Source organism: Cupressus sempervirens, chromosome 5, assembly GCF_028749045.1.
Source record: "Cupressus sempervirens isolate cs-2001-9-10 chromosome 5, ASM2874904v1, whole genome shotgun sequence".
Lineage (NCBI taxonomy): Eukaryota > Viridiplantae > Streptophyta > Pinopsida > Cupressales > Cupressaceae > Cupressus > Cupressus sempervirens.
Window position 1 is genome coordinate 492,703,297 of NC_143122.1, and position 25,401 is coordinate 492,728,697.

General features: G+C 37.4%; 1 protein-coding gene across 6 annotated transcripts in view; it reads left to right on the forward strand.

The window, feature by feature from the left end:
• LOC149556878 (transcription elongation factor SPT6-like) overlaps window positions 1-21,931 on the forward strand; it is an 87,726-nt gene extending 65,795 nt beyond the window's left edge. For 4 of the 6 annotated variants that reach the window (XM_089831491.1, XM_089831492.1, XM_089831497.1 and 1 more), the window contains 15 exons: window positions 12,867-12,941; window positions 13,152-13,263; window positions 13,365-13,452; window positions 13,552-13,708; window positions 13,839-13,956; window positions 14,114-14,384; window positions 14,593-14,790; window positions 14,933-15,049; window positions 15,131-15,499; window positions 15,615-15,722; window positions 15,814-16,587; window positions 16,728-16,869; window positions 17,021-18,198; window positions 18,658-18,867; window positions 18,979-21,931. In XM_089831491.1, the coding sequence (XP_089687617.1) occupies window positions 12,867-12,941; window positions 13,152-13,263; window positions 13,365-13,452; window positions 13,552-13,708; window positions 13,839-13,956; window positions 14,114-14,384; window positions 14,593-14,790; window positions 14,933-15,049; window positions 15,131-15,499; window positions 15,615-15,722; window positions 15,814-16,587; window positions 16,728-16,869; window positions 17,021-18,198; window positions 18,658-18,867; window positions 18,979-21,495 (6,434 nt within the window). In that variant the 3' untranslated portion in view covers window positions 21,496-21,931. The remainder of the gene's footprint in view (window positions 1-12,866; window positions 12,942-13,151; window positions 13,264-13,364; window positions 13,453-13,551; window positions 13,709-13,838; window positions 13,957-14,113; window positions 14,385-14,592; window positions 14,791-14,932; window positions 15,050-15,130; window positions 15,500-15,614; window positions 15,723-15,813; window positions 16,588-16,727; window positions 16,870-17,020; window positions 18,199-18,657; window positions 18,868-18,978) is intronic. The other 2 variants (XM_089831493.1, XM_089831494.1) reach the window with 1 other exon arrangement.
• The last annotated feature ends 3,470 nt before the right edge of the window (window positions 21,932-25,401 follow it).

The window sequence follows — 25,401 nt, forward strand, 5'->3', positions numbered from 1 at the left end:
CTCAAATTATTCTTAAAAAAATAGCCAAATTGTATGAAATCCCATGACCTACTTTGATTCCATGTTATGGTAACTCGATGTTGTTGTAGTTGTATTAAACATAGGAGATGAAAACTCATATAGATTTACAAAGGTGATGTTTCCAAAGAATCATTGTGAACTAAAAACAAAAAGGAAACTACCTAATAAACTGAAGATTAACTAAGATGACCATTAAAGAAACATTAGAAATTCTAATAGAAATTGTGAGTGAATGTGAGGATTTTGGAGTGTTAATAGTTTGGAGGGGCATTGGAGGCTTGCAACATTAGGTTTTGACTATTGGCTCAAAAGGTAGAAAATAGACATTTATAATTTTCTTCTTTTTCTAACCAGCCATGGATGGGAAATACCTAGAAGACCCTAGGATAGTTGAGGGATGCGCAAGTATCCTTGGGCCGCCCCCAACGTTGCTACCATTTTAACTGTGTCTTTGGCATCCTGATGGCAGTGGTTGTTTAGCGGCTAGGGATGTACTTTACTTGTCCCCTCGTCTAAGAGATAACATTGTCCCCGAAATGACGAGAATTTGGGGATGCGACCCCATGCTTCACAAGTATAAACATTTTGCTACTAATATGCTTGGTGATGTTGCCTAATTAACTCTTTTTTCCAGTTTTACAAAGTTCTTGAATATAAATTAATGAACCTTGGTCATAATTATGGTTTTAAGCTATGTCACAACATTTGTTGAATTTGATATCTTAAGTTAAAAATTTGACAAATTAGGATCTCTTTTAATTAAACTTTTCCATAAAAAATTGTATGGAAATGGGCTAGGATTTTTTTTTGTTTTAAAATATTTAGAATGTGTTGATTACAATTTTCTTATAAAATAGCATTGAGACAAGTCAAATTAATATAAATCTTTGTTCCAATTGTGAATTCATTCTTTCTCATGCCAATTGCATAGCTAGATTGTTCGAATGCATTATAGTGGTGGCCCAAGAAAATAGTATTGCTATATAGTATTGAAGTCGATTACATTATTGATTTTGGGAGTCAACTTTCATAGATGTCAAGCGAGTGATGATTATGCAATGTGGGGCTAGGTTTGTTTATAAATTATAACTAATGTTGGAATAATTTCTAATTCTTATGCCCTTGTTATAGAAAAATGGTGCATCAATCATTCCATTATTTGAAAGGATTCAAAACAATTCACTATTTTGTTTACCTTGGTTCTAATATCATAGTTTTATATATTTAGAATTATTTGCCAAGTTGAGGTTTCATTCATAAATCAACAATGTTGTCATCCACGTTGGGACATAACTATGTTTCATGGATAGTAGTGTTTGTGAGAGGTGAAGGTGTCTAGAAAAAGCAGTTACTAGATTTGTATATTTATTAATCTTATTGAAAATCTAATAAATTCATTTTGATAATAAATTTCTAATTTTATTTTAGCATTTAATACATTAATATTATTATGGCAACACATGGTTCTTAGGAGGGAGCATTTGAGTGAGAGATGGTTTTTTGATTTCTAGAGACTCAGGGAAGGGAGATGATGATGATGATCCAAGGAGATCTGAATCAAGTCAGGAGGTGTTTTAGTGTTTTGGTGTTCTTGACTTTGGTTTGGTTGATTTTGTGCCCTAGGATGGGCTCGGGCTCATGTTGCTTGGGTTTCGCCCCTTGTGTAAGGTGAGTGTGTCTTCTATGGTATTGTGTTGGTTACTAGATCCCCTATCTGTCGTAGGGTTTTGGTGGATGTTGCTTCTATGCTGCAGTCGATTATGGTTGCTTTGGCCCCTTTTCTCCTGCGACAGTTGTAAGGGCTTTTTTTGCATAGTCAATGGTTTGTCAAAGGGATTATGGAGATTCTAAGTCCTTTGACTGTGTTTTTCGATGGCCCTATGATAGGCATTAGCCCTTATGATTGTGTGGAGGGTGGTGATGCTCATATGGAGGTTGGAGCGAAGGCCAATGTTTGCGCTACCTTCTTTTGCTTTGCTTGCAAATGTGATTTCCCCTTTGCAACTACAGGGGTTGGTGGTCTTCTTACCTCGATGTTTGGTGTTGGGTACCAACTACTGCCATGCACTTGGATTCGTCGTAGTAGACGGCTTTTGGCAGGGTTAGACTAGTACTGTGACCTTCAGTTTTTCCCTTGCCTCAAAGGCTACCCTATGAATGGAGAAACTATGATCAGGGTTTACTATATCTGGGTGATGTTGTGGAGTTTTCATCTCTTTGTTGGTGTGTACATTGTTTTGTGTACCATATAGGGCTCCGATATTTTTTGGGACTCGTGCTATGGTAGTGTAGTTGGGAAAAGACATGGCTCTCTGGTTTGGGGTTAGAGAGGTGTGGGGAATCTTCTCTAGTATCTTTTGCCTTTGTCTGTTGTCATCAAGATTGAAATGAAGGAAGGGGTTAGGTGTTTCATGACTCTTTTGGATACCTTATGTGTTTATTAGTTGTGAGGAGGTTTTGAGGAAGCTACCTAGAAGGGACCTTATGGGTGCTTTCCCTGTCATTTGTTGGTTTTTGAGGACTTTTTTCCAATGTGGTGGACTATCTCTTGGTTTGAGCTATATGTGGATCAATGGGAGGTTGCTTTCCATGATTCCATCTCTGCAAGAATGCTTTGCCCTTGGATGGAGATGTGGAACTAGGAAGAGGGGCTTTGGGTATCCACAGTGTGCTAGAGGCCCCCTTTTTGTGATCCTGGACATGATGGAGGTGGTGTGACTTTTGGTAGATGAGCTTGCACTCCCATTTGTAATTCAAACTATTTTGGGTTTCTTGGGTGATAGGAAGGCAATGCTCAAACTATTGTTTGGTTGGGGAAGCTCTTTGGGAGGCGTTATTCCTTTCATGTTATTAGTTAATGGAAGTTGCTACGTTTTTTTGCTTCTCTTTTGTTAAAATTGTTTGGTCTATCCTATCTTGCTTGTTTGGAAATGATTCTCTTGCTTGTTTAGAAATGATTTTGTTGTTCTTGGTGGTCAACCGGTGGCTAACAATTTTCAAGGGTTCTCATCGGCTTTTGGTTGTTTTTTGATGGAGGTCCCTTATGATTTAGGGACTATTCTTGTCACTGTTGAGATGGGATGTATGCCTATTATTAGTAGTTTGCACGTGTTTGCTTCTTCCTCTTTTTTGATTCCTTCAGAGGTGGACATGTTTCCTATAGAGGTGGAGACATGGATTGGGTTGGAGGATGCTTGGAACACTATTTGGCCTCTTACTTCTTGATGTTTCTTGGAAATAGGCTGGATTTGCAATGTGCACTCCATTGTGATCCCTACCTTTTGTGCCATTATAGAGGTTGGGCCCTTATCATGAGGTGAAAAGGGACTATACTAGTGGGGGAAGTGGATTTGCTAAGGAGGTGACGGTCTCTACTACTAGTGGGCATTGGATACCTTGTGGTGTTCATGAAGATGACTTGGGGGTTCTTCCTTTCCACCTTTGCAAGTTTGCTTCTTTGAGTAGGATGTTGATAGTTTGTTGTTACTTTGGCCTTTGTTGATAGAGGCCAAATGTGGCCCCTTATTATCCAAGTTACTCACTATTTGAGAACGACTTAAGTAGTTTTGGGTACCATTTCGGGCCCTTGTTTGTTTTTGTTGGGACTTGTGCGCTGATGTGCTTATTTTTTCGACACTTCTTCGAGCTGTTGTTTTGGAAGGGTCAGGCCCCCCTTGTTTGGTTGCATATGAATATAAAACATTTAACACTTCTTTTTTCTAAATAATCTAGACTTCTAATTATTCTTCTCATTAAAATACATGATATTACAATTTTATATAATATATTATATTATTCTATCATACAGTATATTTAAATATTCTATTATACTAGCTTGTCTATGGGCTTCTTAGGGTTTATCCTATTAGTTGTGTTTGTAAAGTTTTTATATAGATTTTTCTCTTTGGTGAAAATCTCAATTTCTATATATAATGATTTGAAAGACTTTAGGTTCTTCAAGTAGATATGACCATACTATAATATCTTGATATTAATATTTGAATTGTTCAAGTAATTAATATAAGAAAATTATATATGATAATATCTTGTTTACAAGTGTATTGAAAATATATATTATAATTGATATGCGATAGGGAATAGATTTTGATTGCCTTTGTTATTGATCATAGTCTATCCCATCGCATTTATATATGTTTGTTACAGGTCATGAAAGAAGACACATCCCATTGAAAAGACTGTCTTGTTGGTAAGTATAAACGGTGATAACAGTGAGAACAATGCTTGCGGGGCCGATAGACCCGGTCAAAAGGATTAACGTCGATTACGAATAATTAACATAAAACTTGATGCTAAGAGGTAATGATAAATAACAAGAAGTTATTACAAGGTATTGTAAAATACTCAACTTATATTAGTAATATATATATGTATAATATTATATATATATGTATGATAATATATATATATATATATAATCAATGAGCAATTATATAATACTGTAATAAAGTATAGATACACATGATAGATCTACAGGCACAAATTATTTAATTTCAATTTCTCACAAGGCTAACATATTTAACAGTGTTGGTTCCCAAAACCACAGATTGGAAATCCAAGAGCTTTGCCAGTTCTCAAATAGGATCACCCAATCACTTATGGCCAATGAATGAGAATAATCCAAAGTCCCTTACACTTTAGGCTTCGCTAACCTAGGTGGGTAAACCTTCCTCTCGAACCTGATCACCTTGTTCAAAGCTTTTATATATCAAATTAGACTTGTGGAGTCCTTAGGCTGGCAAAGTCTTTGAACTTGATCAAAATAAAGTAATGTGAGTGCTTGAAATGATTGACTGTATAAGTTTTATCAATAATTGACTTGATGTTTGTAAGAAGGAAATATAGAGAAGAATTGCCAATTTTAATCGCAAATCCAATAATTGTATTTGGATGACTTCAAAAGACCAGTGACTTTGCTTATTCGGGCAACAAAGTCAAGCACAATGAAGATTATCTTGTACAACTTTGCGAGACAATGTATATTTTAAAATATCATCAGTTAGTCCTATGCTTTGCAAGAGATAAATTTTATATGCAATTCGATGTTAGTCCAAAAGGAATTTTAATTTTCTTGGTGAGAAATCCGATTAGACAGAGATGAGGAAACGCAAATTTATTTTACACTACTTTGTTTGTCTAACAAAGAATGCGGAAAAATCCAATGCAAAAGCTTTGGCAAAATAATTCAATAATGTCCTTACTGATCATGAAGGATGAATCCACACTGTAATTTTAATCTCTTTGCCTCAAATAAATATAAACAAAAAAGACTTTTTATTCATTATTGAAATATAATATTTGAATTTATATTAACAAAGCCATGCCTTAATATACTTATATCTCCTTACAGACAATCTGGATGTTTTTTACAATGATTGTCTTGCTTATTATCAAGGTCACCGGGAGACGGGGAGACTTTGAGGTCTCCGGTACTGGTACTGGTACCGGTACGGCAATTTTTCAAATAGGAGACGAGGGTACTTGGAGACGGCAAAATTTTTTTTTTTTTTTTTTTAAAAATAAATTTTTAATAGTTTAAACTTAAAGAGCCTAATACTAAAAGTAAATACAAAATTTCAAAATTTCAAAATAGTAATACCGTAAGACTAAAAGACTAAAGTAAATAATAAATTAATAATACTAGTGTTGTCACATTAAAAATTAAAATAGATTCATAGAGTCAAACTGTCAAAGATTATAATAATAATAAGTGGTCAAATACAGAAGTACATTACTGAAATAGATTTTAAAACCTGAAAAATTGGCATTGCTACAAAAAATTTGTGAAAATTATTGAATTATTCAACATCAATGCATGCATAGAGACACACTTAGGATTTTCATTTTCTAACTAAGAGTTAGGATTGCTTAGTTTAAAAGGGAGTAAATCATTTTGTAATAGTGTTTTTTTTCCAGTTACACAGATTCAACTAACAAAGATTCCTATATTGGTACTAGGATATTGCCAACAGCAGATAAACAGGTACGAATAACAAATACGACTTATACATCAAACTGAAACATGATATCCTCTTGAAAAAACAGAAATATGGGACCAAATACATTCATGTTAACATACATAAAACCTCTAGTCTATCACTGTTATCGCTCAGTCTTTATCAGCAAATAGATGCTTGGTTTTCATGAGGAATAATACTATTATCAAGCATTTGCATATCAGATTTCTGTAACATACGTAATACTATCTTCTAATGCACTAACAACAGTTTTTGCACCCTAATTCCTCAGCCGCATAAATTTATGTGATTTGGGATCTTTACTGCAATCCTGTACAGCTTCCAATATGTTGTCTTAGACTTGTATCGTGTTCTTGTAGGTCACGTACATCACCAAGCAGTTGTTACGGAATTCATATAGTACCTTAGATTTTTGCACTAAAAACATTTAAATGAGGGCTAAAATATATAAAATTATTTAATATTATATTTTACATCTATATTTTATCAGGAGACTTCGGGGAGACTTCACTTTTTGGATTAGGAGACGGGGAGACTTCAGGAGACTTCGTCATGAAGTCTCCAACCTTTTTTGAGGTCTCCGGAGACGCGAAAAGTCTCCGAGACGCGTCTCGGTCTCCGAGACGCCACTTTTAGGGGGGAGACGGGTCTCCTGGTAACCATGCTTATTATTTCTGTTTTTTTTTTTTCTTTCAAATAATGACTCAATCTTTTCATTTCATATAAGCATTATGTCTCTTTACGAAGAGACGTATCTTACAGACTTTATAACCTTTTATAAAACTCTCAAAAAACTTTAATCCCACCTTTTCATATTTTGACTAATGTCAAAGTAATGAACTGCTCAATATAAACGGCTATCGTGTTTAGCTGATAACTAAATATTTTGTTTTAATATTGCCAATAAGGGGTACACAACTTCAAAAAAAAATCTCCTGTGTATACTTAGAATGGATGTTCAAAGGCTTGCAAAGTATTTGCTTTCCATAGGCATGGAGGTTCCTAAAGGCATCCTTTCCATCAAACTGTATCCCTTGTTTACCATCACTGTGCATCATAATTAATCGCCTTGATGTCCACAAAGATCCCAAAATATTTACAGTAGCCCCTCCCCCCCCCCCCCAGTCATATGTCGATCGTGCCATCTAAACAAGATCATATTTGCTGGTAATTCATGTTTTAATTATTCATCGGCCAAACTATAAAACTGTCCGCATCATCCCAATTTTCGGCAAGTGTTTTATTTATTGATTTCCTCCATTCGCTTTTTGCTAGTTTGGGTGTAGGTTATCCTCCAAATAGCTCCCGACTTGATCATTATTATTGCTGACTAATGACATGACAAATGTTTGACGTTGCTGCGTATACTTTCATTTGTCGTTTAAACACTGACAATCGCTGCCACATATGTTTGGAGTTTTATAATAACCAAAAAACTCACGTCATATTCCAATCAGAGACAGGGTATATGCATATGTATATTTTCCTTCTGGCATTTATTCTTCATATCGAGCATTGACAACAATATACATACTGTTGATCCTCTTCAAAATCAATCATAGGCAGCTTATAATCAAACACAGGCATCTAATTTTCACCAAGCTTCCGTTCTTTACCAGATATATATTTTTGTGACGCATAACACTAATTTCTTCTATTTTGTATTGACTTTCTGCTTGAACTAAACAAGAAGAATCAAACGGCTCCTAGAGCTTCAATTCTCAATTTCCTGGACCCCTGTATGTAAGGATCATATGCAGATCATTATAAAACAGAGATAAACATGAAACTAAGTCAACAAGCAATCCTTCATATATTGCAAATCTAGTAATTGGAACAAATTCCTGATCTCTCTATATTCTTATAGTGCCATCCTTGGATGTTGAGGCAATCAAAGTGGGACACCTGGAGATGAATGCAAAAGCTATTACTTCAAGGTCATGAATACTAGCAAATTTAATCTCTCTCATAAGATTTGCCACATGACATCTCATGGGATTATCAAATGCAAAGTTAGAAGATGTAAATTTCTGCTTCAACTCCTTTTCTTTTAAAGCTAGAACATATTTGTTGATGCTGACTGCCAAATCTGGTTATGCTAAAAAACAAATGGGTGAACTGTTTCCCACTCTCCCAGTAATTGTATGGATAGCAGTATTTGTCCTCTCATTATTTGGTTATCTTGCTTTCATGTGAAACAAAACCTTTATTTACATTAGACAGATGCAAATCCTGTTGCATCGTGCTATTTTTAGATGTCTCAGTTTACTCCACAGGCTAAAATTCGCAATCAATTACAGTCATCTCATTCACTTCTTATAAGCTCATCATTGATAGGGATCATCTTCACCAAATTTAGATCAATTCCTGGGCACCTTTGATCTGTTCACAAAAAATCTAGATACAGCTTGTACTGCCTTGCCTTATAATGGCAATGGTTGATTTCTTTGAAAGATGTAATCCTGGGACAGCCTTTTGTTTAAATGTATAATTGTCATAATGAATAGGATGAAAATATAGGATAAGTTAGATAAGGTGAATGCTGGGTTAAAAGATATGGTAACCTCTTTAGAATTGGTTAATGGAAGACAACAATGTATGTAAATTTCAAGGCTTATGAAGTTGTGACTTAGAGATAAAGGAAAATTCATATCAAAAGTTCATAAACATGCAAGATATAACACTAATTTTTAGCATAACAAAATAGAGAGGGTGCTCAAATGGGAACCCTAATTTTGCAAAAATTTGGGCACCATCAAGTTGTAAGAGGGATGATGTGGATTGGATTAAACCAGTCTAACCAGATGATGGTTGGGTTAAGATAAATTTTGATGGGGCCTCAATAGGTAACTCGGGCCATTTGGGGTGGGGTGTGTGGCTAGGGATGCAACAAGCAACACTTTAGTAGTTGAGTGAAAGAAGCTTGTTGATAGCACTGACAATGAGGCAAAAGCTCAATCTATGCTTCTAGCAGTTGAGATGCCTAAACAAATCAGTGTGGAACTTCCACCTAGAAGTTAATTCACAGATTATTGTAAATGCCATAGCTAATGGCTACACCCATGTACAAAAATTCGACAAGATTATTATAATTTTAAAGAAGCTGATTAATTTTTTCAATGTCAATATATCTCTTATTTATAGATGTAATGTCATAAATTTGACCCTGCCAAACAAAACTTATCTTTCCTTGAGAGCCAGGTTCACGACATACACTCAAATATCTTTAACTAGCTAAACCAATGGAAATATCTTATTATAGATGAAGCGAGAGAATATTCTAGTTGCAAAAATAGGAAAACCAGACTACAGAGAGTCTTCAGTCCAAATCTGAGCGTCTTGGCCAAAGACGCCAGTGTGGTGCCCAAACATTTCTGCAATGCACTATTGTCCTATACAAACGACATCAAAAAAGGCTTACAATTTGATGAAAATCAAGGTTTGTACTTAAGATACCTAGAAATTCTAGAATTAGAAATATAACAAAAAATATTATATGATAGTGATGAAAACCAACTAGATAATTAAATACAAGCAAGCCTTTGTGCATTTGAATGCTTCAAATAAATCCTACACACATGCAAAAGAGGGAAAATTATTTGGGGCTGTTTGGAGACTTGCCTCCGTCAAGTCCTTTCTTTGGTATTTCTAGCTCCACGACAACTAGATAGATAGATCACGAAGATAAATAAATAAATAAATGATAATGTAATAGAAATAAGCCTTGTGAGATGGGGGAGAACCCCTATTACATGCGTTATGCAAATAGAAACAAACCTTGCTAGTGGAGGAAAACCCCTATTGCATGAAATAAAATGATATTGATCGAAAGGGACATAATGAATCCCAAAATGTTCAAAGGAACACATAAGATAGAAGGATTACCAAGTATGTTATGAGAGATTGCTATGGCAAGTGAGCAAGAGAGTTGTGAAAGCCAAGATAATGCTAGAGCAGAAGAGATATTTTTCAGGGAGAGAGGGAGAGGGAGAGGGAGAGAGAGAGAGAGGAAAAGACCACAATCTAAAGAGGAATAGGAGGGAAAAATTCTAGGCTATTCCATCGACAAAAGAAAGTGACAAGAGGAAAGCATGCACATGAAAAATTCTAGGCTATTCCATCGACAAAAGAAAGTGACATGAGGAAAGCATGCACATGACCACAATCTAAAGGGACATAAATAAATAAATAAATGATAATGTAATAGAAATAAGCCTTGTGAGATGGGGGAGAACCCCTATTACATGCGTTATGCAAATAGAAACAAACCTTGCTAGTGGAGGAAAACCCCTATTGCATGAAATAAAATGATATTGATAGAAAGGGACCACAATCTAAAGAGGAATAGGAGGGAAAAATTCTAGGCTATTCCATCGACAAAAGAAAGTGACATGAGGAAAGCATGCACATGACCACAATCTAAAGGGACATAAATAAATAAATAAATGATAATGTAATAGAAATAAGCCTCGTGAGATGGGGGAGAACCCCTATTACATGCGTTATGCAAATAGAAACAAACCTTGCTAGTGGAGGAAAACCCCTATTGCATGAAATAAAATGATATTGATAGAAAGGGACATAATGAATCCCAAAATGTTCAAAGGAACACATAAGATAGAAGGATTACCAAGTATGTTATGAGAGATTGCTTGGCAAGTGAGCAAGAGAGTTGTGAAAGCCAAGATAATGCTAGAGCAGAAGAGATATTTTTCAGGGAGAGAGGGAGAGGGAGAGAGAGAGAGAGAGGAAAAGACCACAATCTAAAGAGGAATAGGAGGGAAAAATTCTAGGCTATTCCATCGACAAAAGAAAGTGACAAGAGCAAAGCATGCACATGACTGACATTTGAATGTTAAGATGTTGGTGGATGAATTTTCCTGACCATTCTAGAAGATTCCAGGCCGTTCCATCGACAAAATTAAGCGACAAGAGGAAAGCATGCACATGGTCGACATTTGAATGTTAAGATGTTGGTGAACGAATGCGTGATGTGCGGATGTCTATGCGAGCTAGTGTTCAAATGTATCATGCTCAAAAATGACAGAGAGCAAGGATAACATAGGAGTAATGGGAAGGTGATGCTGAAAGATAAGTGTTGACATGGATTTTGAGCATCTTGAGAGGGAAAAGGTTGATGCAAGGGCTCAAATGGAGCATACATAAATGCTAGGGGAATTGACACTAAAGTGGTTTCAAGACTTTAACTCAAGTTGCAAACAGGGTATGCAATTTTCAGCTCTACAACAGAGAAAATAATTCCCTTCTTGATACACCATCCAAGTTGGCAGTTGACATGATCCCTTGGCATGAAGGTATGAATTGTTAGGTGCGAATTTTGGGATATTGCTTGTTGGTCATAGATGATGTTTGAATGTTCGACCACTGCACAGCAAATTCTATGAAATTTTTTACAAATTCTGTCCAGGTTCTTCTCACAGAATTAGCAGTGATGCAGGCGAATTTGAGAAGGACCAGACCTTGTACTGAACTGAGCCGGATATTGAGGGTAGCTGGAGTGAATCTGGTAACTAAATTAAACTTCTAACCTTTCATAACAGTTGTCTAGAATTGTCAAGTAGCTTCATGACTCTTCAATTAGAGAATGATCTGCTGACAAGAACTTTGCGATGTGTGGAGATAATCGAAGTCATCAAGGTACATGGAGCACCACTAGCTTTGGGTGCATTCTGCCATTATTGGAGGTTGTTCCTGTCACAAAGATCAGGGTGTATTGTTGTGTCTGAGCACTGGAAAATGGCTTCTCTGGACAGTTCCTGTGCCAAAAACCCTTTTCAAATTAAGTACATTCGTATTGTGGTGTTTTCTGTAGCTATGTGTATCTAGGATTCTGGATATTGATCTATGAACCAGTTGATTTTTGTGTTCTGTACTCACTTAGAAATCCAAGGATTCATATTCTGGAATGTTGAAGTTTTCTTATTAACAAGTCTTTTGAGTACAACACAGTATATGGGCAGCTTGCTAGGCCTAAATGCAATCCATTCTAACTTTTTCTGTTGCAATCATGTTCTAGTATGCTAAGACCTTGTTATAATGGTGTAGATTATAAGCACAAATTACTAATAAATTGTAAGTTTTCCCCATTGTGATGACAACCATGTACTTCGAAATGAGCTGACTGATGACCAGCTTGAAGAAGTCGCTTTCACAATAGTTATACCTCATTCAGTTTATTCAGAACATGTTCTGATTTATGGTTTTAAAGTCCACAGTTGTGTGTTATGATTTCAACTCGGAAATTTTAGCTATTTGGTCGTAGGATATAGCTTTATGACCATATGCTTTTGAACCCTCATTTGTTGACTACTAGGTGCATTATTGTTGTTCCCTATAATAACTGTCATTTGTGAGTTGTTGCCAGGTAATTGCGCCACTTTGTAACTTCTCTTATTGACTTCTTTAATTTCAGGTTTTGGCATATACAGGCATTTTCCTGTAAACATCTTTACGAGGATATTGTTGTTTGAAGCTATTTTGTCCAACCTAGTCTTAAACTTGTAGGTTTACTGTTTCATTGCTTTTATTTTCACAAAAGCACGATGCAAAGGGTCGTCTTTATTTTACTGTTTAATGTTTTGAATGTCTTTCCTTTGTTTTTTTTTTCTTGGAATGTTGCTTTAGTTATCAAAGTCAAACTGCTTCATCGTTTCTAAAGGAAAAGCAAGATGAAGAATTGATACTTATTTATTTTGCTTATCTTTTTGTTTTCACTTGTGGGGATACCTTGTCCTGTGGTGATTTCTGATTGACCTGTAACTTCTTTTTAGAGTCTGGTTCTGGTCTGAAGCTTACCTTTGTTGGGGTTCTCTTTGATTTGTTTGGCAGAGTATGATGAAGATAATATCATGCATGCATTTGATATAGAGGCAGTTGAAGCAGGGGGTGAAGAGGGTGAAGAAGGTAAATGTATATTTGAAATTTCCCTATGATACGATTGCATGTATATCTGGAATGGTGCGAAAGATTTTGTTCAGTTTATTAATTATTACCTCATATTCTCATCTATGAAATAAGAAACCTGTTCTAACATGGTAACCTTGAGCACAGTTTTAAAGATAAATTTAAAATATCATAATAGTCTACTCAAATTATTGGGATGGTCATATGCAGATGGGCATGATGATTACGAGAAGGATGATTTTATTGTTGATGATGTTGAAGATGAGCTAGGAGAAGGTAGCTGTGAAGAAAGAAAGGCAAGTAAAAAGAAGAAAAAGAAAAGGTATTCATCCTCAACATATTTGAGTATCCTCGTTTTAACAGTTCTAGAGAGTATTATTACCCTCCATTGTGAATGACATCAAACCTTTTTTTGGTGCTTAGGGAGGCAAATGGGAATAATGAACTTGATGAAGAGGACTACCAATTGCTACAGGAGGCCAATGTTACTGGCTTTGATTGGTCTAAGCCCGTGAGTTATGAGATAGAATCTCAAGTTTTTTTTTGGTGTTGGTTTGCCTTCCACAGAGAGCAAAGGTAATTAGTCTGTTATGTTTTGGTTTCAAAACAGGGTAGGAAGCAGTTTAAGCGTCTCAAGAAGGCTGGGAAGAACAATGACATGGGCGCAAAGACAAGCTTTTTTCACGACAATGAGATGGAGGATGGTGAGCACACAACCACCACTGCTGAGAAAAAATCTACATGTAGCTTATTTGGGGATGATGAAGGTATGTTTGCAAGCATGGATGATGACAGGTTAGGTGATACTTCATTATTGCTTAGCTTGATTGCATTGAATGTATATTAATGCAAGCAGAGCTATATTTGATTGCTTGGATTTGTCTGTTGAACTTGCAGGAGATGAGCTTGTCGAAGATGAAGACCAAGTTGAAGAAGAGGACATGGAGGAAGAAGATGAGATGGCAGATTTTATAGTTGAGGATGAAGAAATGGATGCAAGTGATTTACCTGTGAGGTATAATTCAAGCTAAGGGCAGCTTTGTTCATTATGATTCTCTTAACAGGAATTTCGTGAAGAAAAATGCTATTTTATAATTGTATATTTTTACCTTGTCTCCATTTTGTTTGGTGTTGTTTTATCAAACTGAAATGCATTGATCGTGCTCTAAAAGAAGTAGGAGATCGAAAAAGAGAGGGGTCAAACAAGCTCGAAGCATTTCATCTTCAGAAAAGAAGAAAGCGCGAGACACATTTGGTGGTGTGGACAAACGTTTGACTCGTCAAAAGAAAGGGTTGAAAGTCAAAGGCTTGGATGAGGGGCTTGCTGATGATCTAAGCTCAAAAAGATTAGAGGATGAGTTTGAACCAAGTATTTTAGCTGAGAATTATATGACAAGAAAGGATGATCAAATACGAGAAACAGACTTGCCAGAGCGCTTTCAAGTGTGTATAAATTACAATTTATTGATAATACTATTTCTTTCATTTTTTGTGTTTGAACTCCTATGGCTAAGATGGTTTTGGTGATAATGTTGAAAACAGTTAGTAGTAGTTCTTATCAGCCAGGTGTAATTTGTTAGCCTAGTTTACTAAGTTATCACTTGCTGTTCTCTTCTAATAAAGATTTCAAACTCTCCATTGATTTCTTCAGCTCTCTGAAGAAATAAGCGGTCCATATTCACAGAACGAGGATACTTTACCAGAAGCAAAGTGGATATATGAGCAAGTATTTGGTTCACTAGCCATACCAATGAGGAAGGGATCCCAGTCCATTACAGAGATGGACAAGGAAGAAGTTTTAAAGGAAATTTCTAATGTATTGCAGATGTGTCATGATCTAAAACTGGAAGTAAGTTCCTATCTTGTTTTTCAATCAAAGAGAAAACAGATTCCCTTACGTTTGTTGAGTAATGAATCTGTTCTAGTTGCAAGGGACTGATGGACTATAAAATTCTCAAAACATCTGAGTTTTTATATAAATTTAATGCTAGGTTCCATTCATTGCTATGTATCGGAAAGAGTTGTGCTGCAAGTTACTTCAAGATCAAGAGGATGACTGTATAGAATCTGCAGATAATGATTCATGTGGTAAATTAAGAATGTATAAGGTAAGGCATTCATCAGCTAAGAACACCTTTTATGCAATACAGTCACATAGATGGCTACTTATGTTTTATATGATTTTGTAGGCACTGTGGGCAATACATTTCTGGGATAGAAAGTGGATTTTACTTAAAAGAAGGAAAAATGCTCTTAAAGCAGCTTATGAGAAGTGTGCTGGAGAAGAAGCAAATAGAGACCCTCTCAAATTGAGACTGTTAGATTCAATTTTGCAGTCTCTTGATAATGCAGAGTCTGAACGAACTGCCGATGATATAGATGCAAAATTTAACTTGCATTTTCCTCCTGACGAGGCTGTGGTAGAACAAGGACAGTTCAAAAGACCGAGCCAGAAATCTATGTACAGCATTTGTCGTAAGTCTGGATTGGCAGCTGTAACAAAAGAGTTTGGCCTAACTCCTGAACAACTTGGCAAAAATCTATCACTCAAGCATAAGGTACCCAGATTATGCATACATTTACTCTGTATTCTTTATCATATTAATTCCTAGTTAGGGTGAGAAGGATGACCCAATTGTAACTAAGGTTTCTGTTTTATCATTTTTTCTGTAGTTACATGAGATTGAAGACACTAGTAATACGCCAGATGATGTTGCAGCTAAATTACTCAGTGGAGAGTTTAAAGACGCCCAGTCAGTCCTAAAAGGTGCCAGGCACATGGTGTGTATTTTGATATAACATATTTTCTCATCTTGTTTGTCTCATTTATGGTTCATTTTAATTGAGTGTCACATATTGGGGATTTCTCTAGGTGGCTGTTGAGATAAGTTGTGAGCCAGCAGTTAAGGAATTTGTCCGCCATATCTATATGGAGCAGGCAGATTTATCTACAAGACCCACAGATGATGGCAACAATAGGATCGATGACTTCCATCAGTTTGCCAGGGTGAAATGGTTAGTTAATAAGCCGATAAGAATGTTTGATAATGCAGAATGGCTTCTCATTCAGAAAGCCGAAGCAGAGAAACTTCTTCAAGTTACCATCTGTCTGTCAAGAGATGCATTAGAGAAATCTGTAATGTCTGAATTTGAAAACTACTATTTTAGTCATAAGGCGACCCAAACTTCTCAGCTGTGGAATGTGCAGCGCAAATTAATACTAAAGGATGCCCTTTGCAACTACATTCTACCTGGTATGGAGAAGGAAGCTAGGATGGTATTATCTATGAGAGCTAAAAGTTGTCTGATTGAGGATTATAAGGCGCAGCTCTGGAAGAAAGTGTCAGTTGCTCCATATCGGCATAGTAAGTCTGATAACATGGAGCATTCTGGAACACGTGTAATGTCCTGCTGCCAGGGGTCTGGTAAAGATCCTACAACATTTGTGATGCTTGATGCTTCAGGTGAAGTGCTGGATATTCTTTTCACATCATATTTGAGTGCCCGGTCAAAGAATCCAGATGTGCAAAAACGGAAGGAAAATGACTGGCAGCGGCTTTCAAAGTTTATTATGGATCAACGGCCTCATGTCATTGTTTTGGGAGCTTCAAATATACGTTGTAAATACTTGAAGGATGATATGGAGGTAAAAAAAAATTCAACTATTTTCTATACAGAGTATGTAATATTGTAGCTTCTGCACGGGACATTGATTTCTAGCTGGCTGTTGTGAGTGTGCAGCTTGCTTTGTTAATTTTAAATTTCTTCTTTTGTCTTTTAAACCAGGCTAAGTTGAAGGTGGCAAATGATTGTCCAGATGACCCGGCAGAGGGAGTGGATTCATTAGTAGTTGTTTATGTGGATGAAACTCTTCCTCGCCTCTACGAAATGTCTCGCATGTCCCAGGATCAGTTACCGAAACGTAGTGGTATGTCTAGAAGTGAGAATGTTGTTTCAGTAACTTGCCTGAGTGCAACTTGCTTACTGTGTCGCTTGAATGTCAGACAATGAAAATCAGATTTTAAGTTAATGTTAAATTCACGTAACATTTTATTCTAAAAGCCCCTATTTATTTACAGGTATTGTGCGGCGTGCTGTGGCGCTTGGTCGGTACTTGCAAAACCCATTGGTCATGGTCGCAACATTATTTGGTCCTGGCAGAGAGATATTATCATTAAAGCTTCATTCTCTAGAACATTTCCTCTCTACAGATGATAGATATGAAGGTGCTGAGCAGGTCATGGTCACAGTAACGAATCAAGTTGGTGTTGACATAAATATGGCAGCATCACATGAATGGATGTTTGCCCCTTTGCAATTTATTGCTGGCCTTGGACCGAGAAAAGCTGCTTCCATGCAAAAGGCTATTTCAAGGGTTGGGCAGGTTTACAGTCGTAGAGAGTTGTTGACTCTAGGAGTAGTCAAACGGCTTGTATTTATAAATGCCGTTGGCTTCTTGAGAGTTAGAGGGACTGGTCAAGCTGCATCTAGTAGCCAAGTCATGGATCCATTTGATGACACCAGAATTCATCCTGAATCATATGAACTGGCCAAGAAAATGGTTAGGGATGTGTATTGTAAAGATGTGGGGCAAGATATAGATGACATGGATGAAGTACAACAAAATATGGCAATTAAACATATCAAAAGTCATCCACATCTGCTGAAGGCCCTTGATATTGATGACTATTATAAAAGCATGGAACAACCATCAGACAATAAAAGACAGGAAACCCTTCGTGATATTAAGTTTGAACTGCTCCATGGATTTCAGGATTGGCGACTGCAATATAGACAGCCAGATCCAGATGAGCAATTTCTGATGCTTACAGGAGAAAGTGAAGAAACCCTTCCAGAGGGGAAAATTGTCCAAGCAACCGTTCGAAGAGTTCTAGATCAATATGTTTTTTGTAATCTGGAATCAGGCATGACAGGGAGGATTGCAAAAGATGATCTTTCTGATGGTACATACATAGATCCTGTGGAACAGATCACAGAAGGTAGCATTCTTACTTGTCGAGTGAAAAGTGTGCAGAAAGAAAGATACTCGGTTGATTTGTCATGCAAACTGAGTGAATTGAGTGGCCAGTTTCGAAGTAGACAGGATAGGGATCATTATTATGCGAATGAAGAATTCATTTTACAAAGCGAACAAGAGAAAGCACAGAAAGAAAAGGAGCACCGAAAGAAATCATTCAAATCTCGGACAATTGCACACCCACAATTTCAGAATATTTCTGAAAGTGATGCCATTAAGGTATTACCTTTATTTGAAGGAATTATTTTATTTAAAAAAGTCAGTTCGTCAAACAATATTAAGTTTTCATTTTATCCACTGAATACAGAATTTGAATGGTACATGGAACTGAGTTAATCTGTTCAGCTTATATAGTCTTCTGTATGTTTTTTTTTCTCACAATTCTGTTGGTTTGCCTTTTCATGAAGGAATAGTCTATTGAGTGTGCCCCTCATTTGATTGTAATTTCAAGGCTTCAGCCTGCAGAGAAAGTTCCTTATGATCCCAGCTCCTATTTTAAAAATAAACATGCACGGATTATTTGTGGATCTTAACTTGATGCAAATTTCATGATTTTTTATTGCAAATTTCTTTTAATACGAAGACAAAACATAAGAAACATAGATTCATCCAATTCAAGTACTCTCAAGAATTATGCGTGGATAGCAGGGTAAGCTTTCTTCATGTTTTGAACTGCAGAATCTTTCCAATAAGGATGCAGGAGAAAGCATCATCCGTCCAAGTTCAAAAGGGCCATCCTATTTAACATTAACATTGAAAGTATGGGATGGAGTATATGCACACAAAAATATTGTTGAGGGAGGCAAGGATCACAGGGATTTTGCAGGCTTCCTTCAAATTGGGAAAACTCTTTCAATTGGCGAGGAGACTTTTGAAGGTCTTGATGAGGTTTGCAGGACATAATTTTACTTGAAATGTGGCTCATGGTTATGGACTTTGAAGTTGAATTTAATTTTAATGACTGAGTGAAATTTATAGTTCCTGTAATTTGAAATGCAGGTCATGGCTAGATATGTAGATCCACTTGTAAGCAATTTGAAAGCAATTCTTGCTTACGGTAAGTTCAAAAGGGGCACAAAAGAAGAAATTGATGAAGCACTGCGACAAGAAAAATATGAGAGTCCAGAAACAATTCCTCACTATATATCTGTTTCACATGAACATCCTGGTGCTTTTGTACTCTCCTATGTTAAGAGTGACACTCCTCATCATGAGTATTTTGGGCTATATCCTAAAGGTTTTAAGTTCAGAAAGATAATGTTTGACAATCTTGACGATCTTGTTGCCTATTTCCAAAAGCACGTTAATGATCTTGTTCAAGATCCAATCAGGTCTGTAGCGGCAATAGTTCCCAAGAAAAGCCTGGGTCCAGGTCAATCTGCAGGTAGAGGGAGGGATATTGGTTGGCAGGGTCTCACTGGTATGGATCGTGAAAGGTCATCAACACCAGGCTCTAGAAAAGGTGAAATTAGTTTCAATAGGCCACAAAATGGTCGAGGTAGGGGAAGGCGTGGAGGTGGTGGTCGTTGGAATGAGGGAAGAGGAGATGGCGGCAGTAGTGGTCGTTGGAATGAGGGAAGGGAAGATGGTGGCAGGGGTGGTAATTGGAACAAGGGAAGAAGAGGTGGTGGTAGGGGTGGTAGTTGGAATGAAGGAAGAGGGAGTGGTGGCAGGGTCAATGATAGTTTGGATAGTGGTTGGGGTCGAGGTGTTGGTGGCATCACTGATGGTGGGTGGGGTGGAGGTGGCAGTGGTGGAAACATAGATAGTGGTTGGTGTGCAGGGGGTGACAGGGTCAACGATAGTATGGATAGTGGTTGGGGTGGAGGTGATGGTGGCATCACTGATGGTGGGTGGGGTGGAGGTGGCAGCGGTGGAAACATAGATAGTGGTTGGGGTGCAAGGAGTGGTGGGCAAAGTACAGATGGTGGTCAGGGTGGAGGAAATGCAGATAATGGCTGGGGTGGAGGATTAGGTGATAAGAGTGAAAAGATAGTTGGTGGTACAGATGGTTGGGGGGGAACAGGTGCTGGGGGAAGTATGGATGGTGTTTGGGGTGGAGGAAGAGGTGTTGGTAGTGAACAAGCTGGTGGTGGTACTAGGGAAGGTGATAAGAGTGAAGCGAGAGTTGGTGGTACAGATAGTGGTTGGGGTGGAACAGATGGTGGAGGAAGTGTGGATAGTGGTTGGGGTGGAACAGATGGTGGAGGAAGTGTGGATGGTGGTTGGGGTGGAGGTGGAGGTGGTGGGGGAAGTACAGCTGGTGGTTGGGGAGGTGGAGGTGGAGGTGGTGGGGGAAGTACAGCTGGTGGTTGGGGAGGTGGAGGTGGTGGGGGAAGTATAGATGATGGTTGGGGAGGTGGAGATGTGAGGGGACGTAAAGATGGTTGGGGTGGTGGTGGAGGCGGTGGGGGAAGTAAAGATTATGGCTGGGGTGGAGGTGGAAGTGGAGGTGGTGGGGGAAGTACAAATAGTGGTTGGGGCGGAGTTGGTGGGGGAAGTACAGACAGTGGTTGGGGTGGAGGAGGAGGTAGTGAAGGCATGAATGGTGGTTGTGGAGCTGGAGGTGGTGGAAGTAGGGATGGTGGTTGCGGTGGAGGTAGAGGTGGTTGGGGTGGAGGAAAAGGTAGTGGAAATAGGGATGGCGGTTGGGGTGGAGGAAAAGGTAGTGGAAGTAGGGATGGCGGTTGGGGTAGAGGAGGCAGAGGTGGGGAAAGAAGGGATGGCGGTTGGGGTAGAGGAGGCAGAGGTGGGGAAAGTAGGGATGGTGCTTGGGGTAGAGGAGGAGGTGGCCAGAGTGAAGGGAGAGGTGGTGGATTAGGAAGGGCCAGGAATGAGGGTAGGTTTGGAAGTAACAGAGGTAGGTGGAATGAGGATAAGGGGAATAGATGGGGAAGAAATAGTGGGAGAGGGAGAGGTAGGGGTTCTGAAAGGGGAAGTATTGAGGCAAGTTTTAACAGTAAACAGCGACAATGTTCCGGCAGTAACACTAACTATGGCAGCTTTAGCTACGAACAAAAAAATGATACATGGGGATCAAAAGCAGACGAATGGGGTAGCAATTCAAAATCCCCTGCTAGAGCGGATTGGATTTCAGACTCTGAACAACATGGGAACAACAGACGGAGTAACGATGGGTGGGGTGAAGGTTCGAATTCTTTGACAGTTAGTGACATAGATTCCACGTCAAAGAATAAAAAAACAAGTGGATGGGACACTGTCAATAAAGCTGAAGCTGGTGGCAGCGAGATGTCAGGGGCTGAAGCAGGCGCGCCTGGTGATACGTGGGGTGGAACCGAAGGAGCAAAGACCAATGATTCAGGGTGTATAACTAAATCGCCGAAGTCAAATATAGGATGGGGAGGAAGTGGAACTGAAGTAAAGAACGATGAAATGCATGGAGTAAGTACAGAGAATGATGGAAGAGCATGCGATTGGGCCAAAGATTCTGATGGATGGGGCGAGGCAATCGCAGGTGGTAGTGTCAATACTGGAGGTAGTGGCTGGGGGTCATAGAAATAAGGCACTGGAAAACAATGCCAGGTCATAAAGGTGTTTGCTATGTCTCTTATAATTTCATCAATTTCTACTGAATTATCTGGGGTATATCCAGCTTCACTCATGCAAATATATATGGGGATCTGGAAATTCCCTTAGATTGAGAAGAAATTGTCCTTTGGACCACTTGCAAGACATTGAAATTTGTATATGGTATGCCCCTTCTTTTTGTACATTATATATATGTGTCGGACTCGACCTTTTTTGAATAGATGAAAAACGAAATACGAAGAAAACCGAAAAAGTTCACGAGGCATTTTTCGGTATTTCGCTTGGAAGTTTAGTTTCTTTTAGGTCTGTATTAATTTTCTGGTTAAGGACAAGTTTTTGTGCTATTGTGAGTTAATCCATAAATAGTAAGGACTCGACAGCTATATTTTTATCTGAAAAAGAATATTGTTGGATAGTTTTCTTGATTGTTATGTTTGTTTTTTAAACTATACCTTAAAAAGACTGCTTTTAGTTGTGGCACGTGACATTATCTTCCCTGTTTTTCGCCAAAGATCGTTTGTTTGTTGGTCGGGATAATTGATTTTAGCATTTATCTTGGGAGCTCAACGCTAAATTATCTAGAGGCGTACGTATTCCTGCAAAATTATTATGCAGGGGCAGTTTTTTGAGGTAATTTAATGACGAACATAAAAATACTTTTAATTGCTAATCAACATCCTTACATGTAGACAGAAAGGACTTCGTAAAGATTTAAAAAGAAAAGTTTACAGAGGAAAAATAATAGGGTCCAATTAATATGTCTAGATGCATTCAGTTTCATCTATTCATTATAACTATAGTCATATTTAAAAACCATCTGTCTTGGTTGAGGCGATTAATGTATCAGGGCATAGAACATCTTTATAGGTGTATGTCAAGTCGAGCCTGAATACGAAGTCTACAAAATAATAAAATTCAATCAATGCACGTTGAATATTGCCTTTTGTGATGTCTGACAAGTAGCAAAGTTTTGATACGTGAATGAATCATTTTGACACCCTCACTATCGAATCAACATGAAATCTAGAATTACTTTTTATTTTGTTTTTTCCCCACATTTTTATTATTAATTGTTATGGGACCTTGTATTCTTTCGGGTGGTAGATTTCATTATCTTAGATATATTTATGCGAGGATTGTTCGTTAAGAATTTCAAATTTCAGTGATATCTTTTTCATTGTTCTCTCTTTGTTATCTAAGGTTTTGCAACCCTAAATTTTTCTCTCCAAGTCAACTATGTCACAATTTAAAAAAACGAGAAAAAAGAGAGTAAGCTTTTAAAGGTTATCATTTAAAAATTATTTTGCATTTTATAATATTTAATTCTTTAAAAAGATTAAATATTATCATTTTTAAATGCAAAATAATTGATTAATCTCTCACATAATAATGGGCAAGTTAATAAATATAAAATATATTAATTCTTTAAGAATTAATATTATTGTAAAGTGCAAAATGAATATTGTACTTATCATGGGAGTAAAAGTGACAGAAGGCAATAGAAGTTCAGTAAGAAGTAAGTTAGGGCAGTTGCCAAACTTCTTGGCAAAATTTATATAATGGGAGAGAACTATTGTAAGGGGGTTCTTCTTTTCCAGACGAGAAGTTATACAGTGGCTACAACATGAGAGAAGGCTTTTGGCTTCAGAATAAGGGAACACTATTGAAATTTTGATCAAGAGATAAAATTTTGGAAAGTATGTACAATTTTTGTCTCTGAAATTGAAAATCTTAATCATGTTCTTGGTGCAAGGAAATGATATGAGATAAGCTTTTGGTTTCTTATTCTAAAATCAACTATTGATTCTTTCATAGTAAGCATTCTCATGGTACTATGCGAATGTTTATGAATGATGAATTTGCATGGTAATACTGGTTACTTTCATGTAATGTCCTCGTTTTGGAGGAGTTAATCATTTATAAAGTTATCGATAAAAAATATATTACAAGGTAACTTTATATTTAATTAAGTGATATATCTTATAAAGTCATTAAATAAAATAATGTTCTAGAGGTTGTTGGAAGGAGCACAGAAAAAAGAAAGAAAAAGAGGTCGATCTATTGAGGAAAAAAGAATAAATAGGCATTGAGAGCTCATTACCTATCATCGAGATTTATTATTGATTTTTGTTGATGTGCGTTGTGGAGCCTAGGGTTTCTACAAGTAGTCACAATTGGCCATTGAGAACGAAAACTCCCAATTGGTACACAATTTTGAGGTTGTGAAAGATCACTTGAATTATTGCAGCTGCGGGAAAGATATTTTAGTCCTTTCACTTGTGCTTAATTTCTGGTTTGGAGTTTCAGTTGGAGTTGTACTTCCATCATATCATCTTCAAACATTTAGTCTCCACCATTTGATCAATCTAGGTTCTTTATTTCAATCTGTAGTTGTAACAAGTTCTTAGTTGAATTCAGTCAGTGAGAGTTTGTTTGTAATATGCCATGTTGTAATGTTTTAGTGCTGAAAATTGTATAAACATTTGATGATCATTGAATGAATACATTGGCACTATTTTACATCCTTTATTTAAGGGAACAATTTTTTTCATTCAGCAATATACTTTTAGCAGTGTATTAAATTTAGGGTTTTTATTTAGTGGCCTATTGGTAAGGGTCATTACAATGGTATCAGAGCGGTTTCCTGCTAGCCTGACAGGGTTACCCAGCCACCATTTAATTTAGTTTACAAAAGAACCAACATAACTGAGAATATGGCTAAGAGACATTCTCAAAGCCCACCTAGAACTATGCGTGATGATGAGACTTTATAGCATCAGGAGAGGCTTCTACAGTCAATAGAGGCAAGTACACAGGCAATGATGGTTATGATGCAACATTTGATTGGGGAAAATAGGGGAAATATCATAATAATGACCAGGATGACAAGAGCATAGCAATATCACAACATAGGACATGGTCTCGAACAGCTGACAGACCCACATGTCTTACATTCAGAGAAGAAACTCCAGCATGCACACCTGATGCTATGGTAACAGATATTGTAGATGAACTTCGAAAAGCAAGGAATGAGTGGGATTCGTTACCAACATATGTATAGGATGGGTGAACATTTGACAGGTACCTGAACTACAGAGCTGTCAGGTAGAAGCAGGCAGATAAACACAGTGAGTTGCAAGAAGTCACCAACAAGTTGGTATTACTCACATTTGATGGCAGTGGAAAAATGACTACTCATGCTTGGATTCATAAGGTGGATACTTTCCTATCTCTGAAGACTATGACATAATTTGAAGTGCTCAAGTATGCCACTTTACATTTAGATGGGGTAGCACATGATTGGTGGACACATGACATGATCACATTGCAACACAATCAGATAAGCACTTATCAGGAATTCGTGGATAGATTGATAGAAAGGTTTGATAAAAAAAATCCTGAAGTTTATTTTCAGGAGTTAGCCCAATTGAGACAGTCAGGAAGCTTAGAACAATTTATCAATGACTTCCAAAATCTTGCAGTGATGGTGCCCGACATTTCAGAACGGAGGCTAGTCATTTTATTCACAGAGGGATTAATTGAACCACTCAAGGGGTGGGTAAAGGCTTTTGATCCTCCTACATTATAGGAAGCCATGAAGAAAGTCCACAGTATGGAACTTGCTGCTCCAGCAAATCGGTTTAGTTCGAAGGGTTCTTCATCATGTAGAGATAACAAAGGGGAATTCAGCAAGGGTAAAGAGAAGGTTAGTGACTCAAAAAGCAAGTCAGCTGTACCCTTGGATAAAGAAACACTTAATGACCTACGTAGGAAGAAGCTATGCTTCTTTTGCAAAGGTCCCTATGAGTTTGGTCATGATTGTTCTATGAGGCTTAAGGGGAAGGCTAACTGGGCGATGTGTGCTTATTATGA